General features: G+C 39.6%; 1 protein-coding gene across 2 annotated transcripts in view; it reads right to left on the bottom strand.

Moving 5' to 3' along the window:
• Positions 1-1631: 1631 nt before the first annotated feature.
• The window catches only part of USP46 (ubiquitin specific peptidase 46), a 32282-nt gene continuing 20322 nt past the window's right edge, over positions 1632-13591 (bottom strand). For both annotated transcript variants that reach the window (XM_050947873.1, XM_050947874.1), the window contains 5 exons: positions 10183-10259; positions 6258-6341; positions 5419-5616; positions 3838-3916; positions 1632-2288 (listed from right to left, as the gene is read on the bottom strand). In XM_050947873.1, coding sequence (XP_050803830.1) covers positions 2187-2288; positions 3838-3916; positions 5419-5616; positions 6258-6341; positions 10183-10259 — 540 coding nt within the window. In that variant the 3' untranslated portion in view covers positions 1632-2186. The remainder of the gene's footprint in view (positions 2289-3837; positions 3917-5418; positions 5617-6257; positions 6342-10182; positions 10260-13591) is intronic.

The following is a 13591-nucleotide window of genomic DNA, read 5'->3' as shown; positions in this document are numbered from 1 at the left end:
AAAGAAAACAAGTGATTTTACAGAATTTAGGGCCTGATCCAGCTCCATTAAAGTCAATGGACTTCAAAGATTGTTGAAGCCTCTTATTAGGCCAGTTCTAAAATTAAGAAACATCATAGTCCTCTATGGTAAAACTTCCATCCCACTGTGAGTAAAAGAAAAAAGTGCACTTGTCTGGACTCAATCCTCCAACCTTTACTCATGTGAATGGTCCCATTAGAACACTTGGACTACTCGCATAAGAAGAGTTGTAGGATTAGATCCTGTGTCTGATCTGTTGGATCAATACACTAGCATAATAAATAATTCACAAATCTCTGAAGATGAAAAAATCCAGTTTTGTTTTTCTTCCAAGGTAAAGTGCTATACTTCTTAGTATATGGCCACTGATATAAAATGACCACTTATAATTCCAAATAAATTTCAAACCATGTTATACCGGAGGCTAACATTGCATGCTCACTAAAACATAACAAAAACAATTTCACTTTCACAGTAGATTGTAACACAAGTAAGTTTTTTTCCCCCACTCTCCCAAGAGAAACGGAACTATCAGATTCAACATTGGTTTTAAACAATATTTGTTGAAATAAAAAGCTCAGCGACAAAACTACAGTTGGACTTCTAAAAAAGTACTGGAAGTGACACTTTCTAATAAATTTACAAAGTTAAAAACATGTAACAGTAAATACTGTGAGATGACGATGCTTCAATCTTTCTAGAATTCCTCCCCCTTTCTTTCTCTCCTCCCCCTCTAGTAGGGCCAAATCATGGTTTTATTGAAGATAATAGTAGTTTTACCAATTGTCTTCAGTGAGATCAGGATTCAATCCTTAACATCCATACACTAAATGGTGAAATATTACTGTCAAATCTACCAAGTCAGCTGTCAGACAGAAAATTACTCTCAACATGCTATCAATCCCTTCTCATGCCCTATTGATACTCCCTCTTACCCTCCTTTCTTGCCAAGTATTTCCAGTATTAATTTATAGCAATTTATTAGCAAGAACATGACCAGTGACAATCAGGTTTGAAAAGTAAAACATGAACAGTCACATTATGCCTTTTGATATCTCTAGAACCATGTACTCTTGAACCTTTCTGATACCACAGTGATTGAGTTGTTGACAATATATACTGCAGGTGTAAACTGTGGATTATTAGACAACAGGTTTCTACATTGATAAGCAATGGGCCTTGTCCTAGGTGTCAAGTACCTATAGTTGCCACTGATGTCATTTGGAGCGGTGAGTGCTCAGCACATTGCGAGATTGAGCCCAATGATAGATATTGTATCAATAACATTATTTAACTAGACTGTGTAATACTAGCTCTGATGAAGATGTTTTGTATGCACAATATTGGAATAGCTGCAAATTCAATAAGCACACACACGTTCTGTTACTCTTTTTGGCAGAAACATAAGATCACTCCTTAGAAAAGTACTTCATGTGAGGAACCTCTCCCTCCACTTTTCCCAACAAAACCCTCAGTGCCTCTGTTGCTTTTAGAATCAAAATGATCAGCTCAGCTTATTTGTGCTCTCTCATCAGGATAAACAGGAAGACTGGGCACATTGTATGATTTTGCTCCAATGTGATTTAAATCTCTTTATGTGAACTACAGTCTTGAAGTTACCCATTTAAAGTTTTTAATAACCTAAAGCTCAAAGGATTTGAGAAGAATATCTTTCTAGCAGTGGAGAGTAACATGACAAAATCCTCTATGCAACCACAATTCCAATGGTTATTAAATAGATTTTTTTCTACACTTAAAATGGATAACCATACATATTAGTACATATTTAAAGGAATGCTTCATAAAGTGATATCCCAAAGCTATTTAGAAAGTTTAAACATTTTGCTCTAAATATAATGAACACTTCCATAGAAAATACTATTCTAGCTCAGCTGGATTTAACAGGTGACCCCAAATCCTATTATCTGTAAATGTTAGTCCATATGAATTTTACTAAGAGCTGATTGAAATTCATTCAGTCATACTTTAAAAAAAAAAAGTGCTGCACATCAGCAATGAAGGGTTATAGTCAAGAACACATAAACCATTTAGTAGAAGATAAGATAGATCATTGTTCGGCTATTCAGGATGTGCTCTGTGTAAAAGTTAGTTAACAGTGCTGATCAGTTTTCTCCACTTGCAGCATTTCACAGTTCTCCTCCAAGTCACTCTCTTGACTGATAGAATAAAATATAACCAGATTCTGAATTTTTTGATATATCAGAGGTCAGACCATAGAATTCTTCAATAGCTTGAGCATCTATTTTCTGAAAAAATAAACAGAGTTGTTTAAAATGTTTGCTAAGAAAAAAAACTAAGCTTGGATTAAATGAATATAAAAATGCAAAAACACGTATGTAGTTATTTGCCTCAGGGTAATGATTAGCAAGTTTTGTTAGTGATTCAAGAAGTGAATGGGCTGTTTAATAATTTAGGAGCCAAATCCTGATTGCTTCACTCATTGAAATCAATGGGACTACTACTCTGAGTAATCCAAGCAGGATTTGCCATAGGTAAATGTAGAGAATCTTTTCTCTGTTACATAATAGCAAACAGGTAAATTGTGATTTAAGTTTTTTCTCCAAATGTAATGGTAGATTGGTGCTGAAGTAGTGATACTGCATTTAACTTTTGCCTTCCCCCAGAGGTCCTCTACTTTCCTCCTTTTATTTTCCTCATCACAGCGTCTTTTGGGACAGATTCTGCGACCCTTATATTTAAGTACACCTCTACCTCGACATAACATGAATTTGGATATAACATGGCAAAACAGTGTTCGGGGGGGGGGTGCACTCCGGTGGATCAAAGCAAGTTCGATATAACGTGGTTTCACCTATAACGTGGTAAGATTTTTTGGCTCCCAAGGACAGCGTTATATCGGGGTAGAGGTGTAGTACCACACTCTCTCCTTCCAAACAATGGGCCTGATTCTGATCTCACACTAGTTTTACTCTGCTATAACTGCAATGAATTTGCTCCTGACTTACACTAGAGTGAGATCAGAACCAGCTCTTAGTCTTGGCAACATACGGCAGCGATTTTTAGTGTCTGCTTGAGACACTACTGCACTATGAGTAGACTGCATCTGCACCAACTGTAGGACAGATTCTGCTCTGATTTATAGACAGCAAGTTGTACTGAAAGGTGAACTATCAGACTGGAGGGAAGTTACTAATGGAGTTGTGAGGCACTGTCAACACAGAGGAGGATCAGAACATTGTACAGGAAGATCTGGATGACCCTGAAGATTAGAATAACAAATAGGATAAAATTCAGTAGTACAAAGAGCAAAGTCATACAATTAGGGTCTAATAATAAGAATTTCTGCTACAAGCTGGGGATCATCAGTTGGAAGTGACAGAGGATGAGAGAGAATTGAGTGTGCAGCTCAATCACTGGATAACTATTAGCCACTAATGTGATTCAGCTGTGAAACAGGGCAAATATGATTCTAGGATGCATCAGGGGAGGCATTTCCAATAGAGATAGAGAAGTATTAATGCCATTGTAAAAGGCACTGGTCAGACCTCATTTAGAATACTGTGCACAGGTCTGGTAAGCCATGTTCAAGAAAGATTCATTCAAAGTGGAACAGGTGCAGAGAAGAGCTATTAGGATGACAGGGAACTGAATGACCTAGCTTATGAGAGGAGACTGAAAGAGCTTGGCTTGTTTATCTTTTCTTAAACTGAGGGGAAAGGAAAGAGGGAAATCAAGTCACCATCAAAGGCAGATGGTCTCTGAATGGTAAGCCACAACAAAGGGACATAGGAACTTACACAACAATAATCTTTTCATGATCGTCAGCATACTGACCTCTACAATGTCATCATCAAACAAAAGCCAAAATCCGTGACTTTTCACAATGGTAATATAATGCCCACGATTAGGTCCACTAGAAAAAAAAGTAATTAAAAAGTGTGAGATATAAATGGGCTGGTTCTGATAAGTCATATGTTAAATAGATATTATATTTCCACTGAAGCCCCTTGTAAGCCAGCTTTCAGTGTTAAATAGACACGTGCATTCTTCTTTCTCCTATACTGGGTTATCTAAAATGGGTTGGTCAACTGAAAATTGAATGCCCTCTCATTATCTGTATTATGATAGTTTATAAATCTAGCTAAAAGTAATTGACAATTAGTTGATGGCAGACATAAACTATGAGAAATATTTTCAAAACTGGTCAATGGAATTTAAATAGGAAGAAAACAGGCTGATATTAAACACGGAAATGCAATTATGTATCTTCTGGGTGGGGAGAACAATTGTTCACATTCTTTTTGAGCTTTAAGAATTCTTTTAGTTTTTTCCACGCTTGACAATCCATCCCATCCAAGAACTCCTATTATAGCTATGATTCTTCATTCTAACCAATCATTACCAGTCCTTAAAATCAGCCAGCTGAAGCAATCACCATTTAGTAAGAAAAGAAAATACAACCACTGCCTCCTGTTAGAGTCTGAATATGCTGTCTCCACATATTTCCAGCCCAATGGAAGTAAGACACAGAGGGCCAGTTTTTAATCTTTGTTACACTGCTATATAAACAGAGTAACTCCATTTAAAGTACTTGGATTTAAACCAGCTTCATTTACAAAAATCTGACTGAGATATAGGTATTTCATATGGCAATGCAGGATATTATGGCTATGATTCTGGGTTGGCCTATAATTACATATTTTTTTTGTTCTAAGTATTTATAATAATCCAATTTTAGGTAACCTAAAGTTCGTCTCAACTACATAAACAACTTGGCACAAGCAGACCCTGGCTTTCATATACTATCCCACTGACTTCAATGTGACTCTGCACAGTAGTAAAGGTCTGTTTGTTCAAATTTGTTGCAGGATCAGGCCCAGAGTCAGCATTCTAGATATACATGTATTGGCAGATAGCTGAATTAGACAGTTTGTTTGATCCTTTTCCATGTCTCATTTCTAGTCCTATGACACCTGTTTCAAGTAGAGCTGGTCAGGAAATGGAATTTGACATCCATGAACAATTTGAGGTTTTCGGAAATTGTTTTGTCTTAAATTAGGGCGAAAAGTAAAAATGTTGAATTTTTTTTGCAGAATTGAAATTCTGTTAAATCTTTTGGAAACAATGAAATGTTCCCAGGAACCGTTTTGGTGTTTCCCAAACAAGTATACTTCCTGGCTCCTGGGGCCCCCCACCTCTACAGTAGTTTGTAAACTCCTCACCAGGCAGGCCAGCTGCTGAGAAGCCTGGGAAAAAAGCTCCAAAGACAAAAGAACTCAAAATGCATTTTTAAAATCTTAAGATTTTTAAACCAATCTCAGTATATTTTGAGGCCTCACACGTGCTTGTTGAATGTTTGGAATTGGCAATACTACTGATCTAATAATAGGTTGGGTACTCCTGAATGCGCTTTACCTGCCACAATGAACGACAACAGCCACCAAGTCATACATGCGATCCAAGTTGACTGCATCGCTGGATGTGTTGAAGAGACGTAGCTCCAGAGGAAATACCACACGGTAAGAGAGTTTGGTGTACCTATGTAACTGCTCCATGTACTTGAATCTCTTGAGGTGCAATGCAAGGATCATTGGCAGCTTTTTTACTCTCATCCTGTGAAATCATTAATAAGGGTGTATATTATGAAATGCTGCTCAGTTCAGTGTTATTCTTTTCTTGCACTCCTATGTCTGCACATTATAAATGCACTTTGTAAATAGAGGTATTCCATCAGCAGTAACTGGCGACCTAAGAGATGTGTGCAGCAGCTGTGGCTCCACCTCTTGTTTTCAAGGTTCATATGGAGTGTACGTGTGTTGGAGAGGGCTGCAGCCACTAGAGGCCAAGAAGCTGCAAACAGGTTCAGGAGGGGGTTCACTGCAGCCACAAAGGTATCACAGGCAAGAGACTGGGAACGTTGTACAAACACAGAAGTTGGAGGACTGGACTGTAGTTTAATGTATCAGTAACAGAGTGAGTGAAGCTACACTTCAGCAGTGATTTAAATTTCTACTAACAATATGTCTACATTATGATTAAAAAAAACCATGCCCCAAAGTCTCAGACCCTCCCCTCTTGCGGGATCTCAGAGCCCAAGCCCGAATGGCTACACTGCAATTTTGTAGCCCTATGAGCCCAAGTCAGCTGACCTGAGCCAGCTGTGTCCATGCCACAGGTCTTTTATCGCAGGGTAGACATACCCTAACAGCTCAGTTTACCTGAACAGGGATTGAACTGCACTATTCTTTACCCACCTTTTCTGTGCCTCTTGTTTACTGCAGCAAGTTTCACAGTAGTACTTCTGTTCACTACATAATGTTTCTGTGTTGCTGAAGTCTCTGTAAATAAATATAAATTATCAGTTCTTAATGTTTCTTGGAACTTCCCCCAATATCATACTTGAACTGATGAGCTGAAGAGCCAGTAAGACACAATGGGTGAAACACTGGCCCCACTGAAATCAACAGGAGTTCCATCCAATTTCTAAAACATGCTATTTACATCACAGCTTATACTTATAAAGGCCCTGATCCAGCAAAGCACTTAAATACCTGAGTAATCCCATTGACTTCAGTGTGACTACTGGTGCTTAAACTTGAGCATGTGTTGAAGTGCTTTGCTGGGGGAATGTTAAGAATTACTTTTCTTTGTGAGTACTAAGAGTTTTGTGCTACTTGCTTCACTCTGGCAATTACTTCACCAAACAAGACTTTTCAACAGTATTAAATTCGACATGCATGCTTCCATCCCGTCCATATAACTCACACTGAAGTTCATGCAAAATGTGTGTGCATAAGGTACTCCTGAGGGAATTCTTTGCCAAAAAAAGTAAAAATTCTGCACACAAATTTTATTTGTCAATAAATAAATGTGGAGGCTACAGCATGGCGATGGGGAGCACAGGCCACTGGCTGTGCAAGGTGGGAGATCACCCTCTGCCTCTCCCCCGACCCTGGAACACGGACAAGGATCCTGACACAGTGCAAGGGCTGGGCCTGCCCCAGAAACACCCCAGGGCACTGCCTCTCTGCACCAGGCGAACCAGGTGTGGGCAGGCAGGATGTAAGTGTGGAGGGGCTTAATGTGGGAGGGGGGATCCAGGTGTAGGCTGAAAAGGTTCTGGGTGGGGCAATCCACATGTGGGCAGCTCAGTGAGGGGTCTGAGTGCAGGGGCATCTGGATGCACAGGAGTTTGTTGTGGGGGTTCCGGGTGCAGCGGCAGTGGGACTCTCCCAGGGGGTCCAGGTGAAGGTGGCTCAGCAGGGCGAGGGGATGGGTGTAGGGAGATGGGGCTTGGCGGGGGGGGCGGTATTTGGGAAAGTGGGGCTGTGTGGTGGGGGTCCAGGTGCAGGGGGCTCATCAGGGTGGAGGCTCAAGTGCAGGGGGCTCAGTGGATGGTAATCTGGGTGTGGGGGTCCAGATGTAGGAGGGTGGGGCTCAGTGGGAAGGTCTGGGTGCAGAAAGGTTCCAATGCAGGTGGTCAGTGGGGGGGTTGAGTGGATGGGGGAGCAACTCCCCATACAGTGACCCCTTCCTCTATGGAGGAGAGATGGGGGCAGGAAGTGAGAGTGGGTAGGCAGAGCTTCCTGCAGCCGGGTGAGGTTTCTAGGGGTGGGTCTGACCTCGCCAGGCTGCTCCTTGCAGGGTAAGTGGAAGTCCTGTCCTCCCACACTCCCAACCCAGCTGGGACTAGTAGCTGAGCCTGGTGCAGGGTAGGAGCCACCAGCCAGGGCATCCCCAGCCTCCCCCCCTTGTTGATTTACTTCTCTGCTGACCACTCTGGGTGCCCAAAACGATGCACCCACACTGCTGGGGAGGGATATGTGACCGTTCTTGCGGCTTTCCTTTGCTTCCCCATCAGAAAGTCATTTTTCTGCAGGGAAACAAAGAAATCTGCAGGGGACATGAATTCTGCATGTGCACAGTGGTGCAGAATTCCCCCAGGAGTAAAGAGCTTCAGAACTGGGTAAGGTATTCCTAGCAGCTGTAGCACTCAAGACACTCCTACTTCTCCCCCCATGTCACTGATTCAAAAAAGACTGAATTCTGTTTGTGTGGTTTTAATAGGGAGCAGAGGGGAATTTTTTGATACTTACATACACCCCACCCCAAACTATTTCTGGATTAGCCCATCTGGATTATTAAAAAAAAAAAAAAAAAAAAAGCCCCTATAGGTCTCTCTGCAAGATTTATCCAATGGTCAGAAAGGTGCCTCCTAAAATAGAAAGTGTGTTGGTGTTATTTAGTCATGTAACCAATATAAATAATATCTTTTAATGGGATAAAAAATTATAACAAAGAGACTGGAGTTGAAAGTTGGGATCAAATGGACTGAGTCAACTGGCCTTTATAACTTGGAATGGAAATAAAAATAATTGATACATAATTCATTTTGTTGTTAGATAAATTCCTCTCCTGCTCTTTGCCAGACCTTATACTCAGGAGAGAAAGATTATGCTGGAGGCATGTATTTTTTGGAGCTCTTAAACACAAAGATCTTTTCATCTGACCAAAGACAGAAATAACTAGAAAAGTTTCATCTATAGTTGTGAAGAAATATGTTTTACTGAAATACTGAACAATTCTTATTTACTTGTTCCTCTTTTCAACATTTCAGTATTTACATCATGAAGATGCAGCAAAAGCAGTTATTGTCATAGAAAACAGGCAGTGAAATTTAGTAACATAATTTGATGTTCCCTGCTGAAAAAGGCTGCAGAGGCATTTGTGCATTTTTATCATGAGTGATATGGTATAATAATGCACCTATGGAAGGCCCGTGTTCTAGCTTTACAAATGTTTAATTAAAAGAGGGTTTCTCTTTCTTCCAAGGAGGGAGTTGTGCTCCTTCTAACAGGCCATCGCAAAGTATAACAATTGTGGATTCTCTGCCTTGTGTGTTTTGTAGGTAACAATCTGTAGCCACCTTCTCAAAAAAGATTTGGAGTATTTTCATCCTATTGTGTTCCTGCAATGGAGGATGGAAAGGCTACTTAAAGCATGTGGTTGTGATATTGTTATACTGCCAAGGTTTTAGTTATGTCAGTACTGTAAACTACGGTATGTATATAGGAGGTTGTCCAGCAAAGCTACTAAGCTTCCTAGCTTCTGTTCTAGCTGAAACACATATGATACTGGCAAAGTGTAGGAGGAAAGGAATGGATTGCACAGATTCAAATCACAGTATTAGGAAGGCTCTCCATTCCAGACTGTATCCTTTATTGAAGAACTATGTAGCCTTGAAGAAGAGGGGTCCTTTTAAACAATACATTTCTTATGAGTTTAACAACTAAGAGGTTAGATAAAATATTAAGCTCTGTTTAGAATATCTAGTATAAATTATTTGTGCAATTTGCTTTTTACATATGGTTGGTTGTGTTACAATTTTCTGTTTAAATCTAACAGGCAGGCACTCAGAAGTATAGTTTAGGGTACTTTCACATACAGGTATTAGATAGTTATCTAGAACAGCAGTTCCTAACAAGTTTTCCAGATTTTGGCTGCAAAAGTCAGTGCTGCCTGCCTCCTATTTACAGTCTTTGTATACCCTTCTATTTGGAGACTTCTAAGTGCCATTGGAATTTGAAAGCATAAAGCTGAAAGAGAGATGATATGCTTAACTTTTAGTATGTACATAAATCCTAATCAGCAAAGCACTTGAGCATGGGCTTAAAGCTAAACACATACTTAAATCCCACTGAAGCAAACTCATATTCAGCAACAACTCTTCCAGGTGAACCAGATGATCAATTTCTTACCCCAATAGGGAACTGTATTCTCTCTCTCTCACACACACACACACACACACACACACACACACACACACACACACACACACACACACACACACACACACACACACACACACACACGAACAAAATGAATTTAAAGTAAATTTCTTATTAAAGGTTCCATTGCATCATGAACATCCAAATTACTCCCTTTTTCTTTTGCTCAGCAAAAGCTCAGTTAACACTGCACAGTTTGTCTTGCGTCTCATCACGCAGGGATGCTCCTAGAACCTTTACTTTCAATCTTTACTGGACTGACGGAATCAGAAAGAAACCACCAGGAGCTGAGGGAAGCCACCTGGGGTTTTCCTGCCGTGAAATTGATTTAGGAGAGTGGGGTAGAAATGTTTCCCAAACTGATGCATTTATGAATCTTCCATTTATTTACCTTAGACAGTGCGTAATGGATGTGTTCTGCTCCACATCAACAGAAAGGTCAAGAAAATCCTCATCTTTGCTACTAACCTGTAGCAAAAAATACATATGTGAAAGATAAACACACGTCTAAATGCACCTGAAACCCATACACAAATTTTGCACTTGAAACAATTACTACAAATACAAATTGTACAACATAACTACTTTTAATATTTTTTAGACAGATTTCTGGCTTTGTATAAATAGGTTCCCGTGTCAGTCAGCAAGTCCATTAATCCACTTTTCACACCATTTCAGTTCTGTTTCTGGAACTTATCCCAACTCACTGACCATGACCAAGTGACCATCTATCTCCAGTCCTTAAAATGGCCTGGCTTTTCACCACCGCATTTTTGGAGCGGCCAAATTTTAGTTCATTTGTGGTTTTCAGATGCTTATGAGAGAAGCAGGAGAGTGAAAAATAACTGATGTAAATATAAAAAATAAGGGTGTGTCTACACGACAAAGCTAAGTCGACCTATATTAGTAATTACTGCGGTGGTGCATGTCTACACTACCCTCCTTGGGTCAGTGGTGTGCATGCTCACCACGAGCACTTTCACCAACCTAAGGGCAGTGTCAGGAGCTGAGAGACCAGCCCCACAGGCTCTCATCCTGCCCCCCATTCCCTGCACAGAGCATGGGGGAAGCTGCCCAGGACTTCTCGCCATGCCTCTCCCTCTCCCTTCCCCACCAGGAGCTGAGGGAAGCCACCTGGGGTTTTCCTGCCTTGAAATTGACAAGCCCATGTAAGGGACACACTGTCTATGCAGACATTGTGTTGCTCTAACTACACTGACATAAGCCTTATGCTTCTTGTGGAGGTGGAGTTATGATGTTGGTGTAGTAGGGCACTTACACTGGTGAGAGCAAGGTTGTAGTGTAGACACTGAGATAATTAGGTTGACATAAGCTGCCTTACATCCATCTAATTGCACAGTGTAGACCAGCCCTAGGTGTTTCACCTCTTTCCCCTAGAGATGCACCTAGAATTTATACATATTGTTCTATGGTGAATTTTAAAACAATATGAAAATACTTTTGCCAGTTTTAAATTTAAGTGCACATTGTTCCAGAGCTTACTTGCGACATTATAATATACTGCATTATATGCGCACAGCTAAAGATTTACATAATTATATTCACCCTTGTGGCCAGGACTGCAATGAAAGTGCAGTGGTTGGTATAAATCAAGAATGGACATGCATGGAGAAATATCATATTCACCAAAATGGATACCATTTGGTTTTGTGTTCTTTCATCTTCACGGACAATCAGGGAGGTAAGCATCGCATTTTTGTACCAAATTTCTAGTTTTGTACCAAATTTTTTAACTTTATCCTTCTATCAAGATCTAGTTGGAAAAAATTCAGTAAAATAGTTTTCCCTCAGAGAATGCAGTTCTGTAGAAAGTGACATGCTTTACAAAATCATGCCCATTTCATCAAAATTTTATTTCAGATTAAAAAAAGGGGAGGGAGGCAGTTCTAACAATATTGAAATGTCCCATTTAATTTCAATATTTTTAATGAAAATTTTCAATTTTTCCTTTACAACTACTTTGTTTTGTTTTTAAATTTTGCATTATACCATACAGTGAAATTAAAATTGAAATGAAATGAATCCTGTAATTGTGCTAACATATTTGATCAAGCTCAAACAATTTTTCCCCTGTCATTTTCTTTCACACATAATTTTACATGATCAGGTTTCATTCCAGCCAAATGAAAACAAAAATTGAAATGTCACAATGCTCTGCAAAATGGAATTTCTGTTCTCTGCCCTGCTCTACTCATGTCCCTTATAGGCCATCTTAAAGAGTTTCAGGCAATTACAGGATTCAAATTTGGGGAAATTCTTGGAGAAGGAGGTGTTTAGGGCCATAGTTTTAGTTTAACCTATTTTAGAATTGCCAGCTGAGAAATCTGAATTGAGATCCAGACTTCTCCCAAATTTAGGAATGTTCAGGCCTTAGGTTTTAATTGGGATCCATCGCCAATTAACACAGAATATGTCTTAGAAGAGTCTTGAGAATGAAAGACATGAATAAATCTTCCTAGGATCTAAGTTTATTACAAATAAGAAAAAGACCCCCCTCCCGGCCTTTGATTCATCCCAGATCAGCAACCACAGAGGTTCTTCAGTATGCAAACACATCACATATTTATGATTGAAAATATGCTCTTTTCCACTGGTCTCCAATATTCATGCTTTAGCCTCTTATTTCATTATAAGTACAAGAGGTTTAGGCTGGTGTCTGAGGGAAATCTTTAAAATCCATAAATGCAGCCATTTATTAGGCAGCTCTGAAAGAAACTGAGTTTGAAGCAACATTGCCACATGAACTGATTTTGGCTAACTTCATGAAAATCAAATCCTGTTCATTTAAAAAAAAAATTGTGCACACCGATTAAATACTCTAAGCTGTTAGTAACTCCATGTGAGTCTGTATCTTATTAGAATAACTTGAGATGGAACTGAGAAGCAAAGTTCAAATCTAGATCTGGATCCAAACTTCTCCAAAGTTGGAGCGGGTTGGATCCTGTATTCTGCTGTGGATCCATATCACAGAGTTGGATCTGAGCTCTGATTCAGATCCACAAAATTCAAGGGGTTCTGGAATCAATGTTCTGGTTTGGGCCCATCTTTAAAGTAATCACCAACCCAGCAGACATGGTGAATCCAGCTGATGTCAGCCCTGAACCCATAGGAACATGTTTTGGGATGAATTTTGATATTCTCAAAAGATGTGGGTAGCCATAAAATATGTCCAAATAAAACTAACAGAAACTCTTCAAACAAAAATCCCCTCTGTAATATAACTCCATGCAAAATGACAGGAAATCACAGGACTCTTCAACAACTGCCCGTAGTATAAACACACAGCTAGAATTCAAAAGACAGAGGAACAAAATTTCAGAGAACATTTTGTCTCTGCTGCTGGAACTAAGAGCAAATTCTGTCTGGCTTATCAAATTTTAAAAATGCACGTAGATAGTCTTCTGGCTTGATTCTGTTACCACTGAAGTCACTTGGAATTTCGCCATTCGTTTCAATGGGTGCAGTTTCAAACCATCAGAGAGACTGGGGGGTGGGGAGGAACCTGTTGATCTGGAAGTAGAGTGACGTATACTGTACTAAAATTAACTGGAAGAGTGGATTAAATCTGTATTCATAAGTAAGAATAAGACGGCCTGTATCTGAATAACTCTCTGTAGATTGTATACTTGTACCACATCTTTTAATCCATCCTATTGCTTTCCAAAAAGTATGAGACAATAAATAAATAAATAGTTACATAATACAAACTGGAAAAGTGTACGAATAGATTTTTCCTGCAATCACAGGAAACTATAAGATCAACTTTCCTATAACAACAA

The sequence above is a fragment of the Gopherus flavomarginatus genome, chromosome 3 (genome assembly GCF_025201925.1).
Source record: "Gopherus flavomarginatus isolate rGopFla2 chromosome 3, rGopFla2.mat.asm, whole genome shotgun sequence".
Taxonomy (NCBI): domain Eukaryota; kingdom Metazoa; phylum Chordata; order Testudines; family Testudinidae; genus Gopherus; species Gopherus flavomarginatus.
Note: the sequence above shows the minus strand (reverse complement) of the source record. Positions and strands in the feature narration are given on the sequence as shown.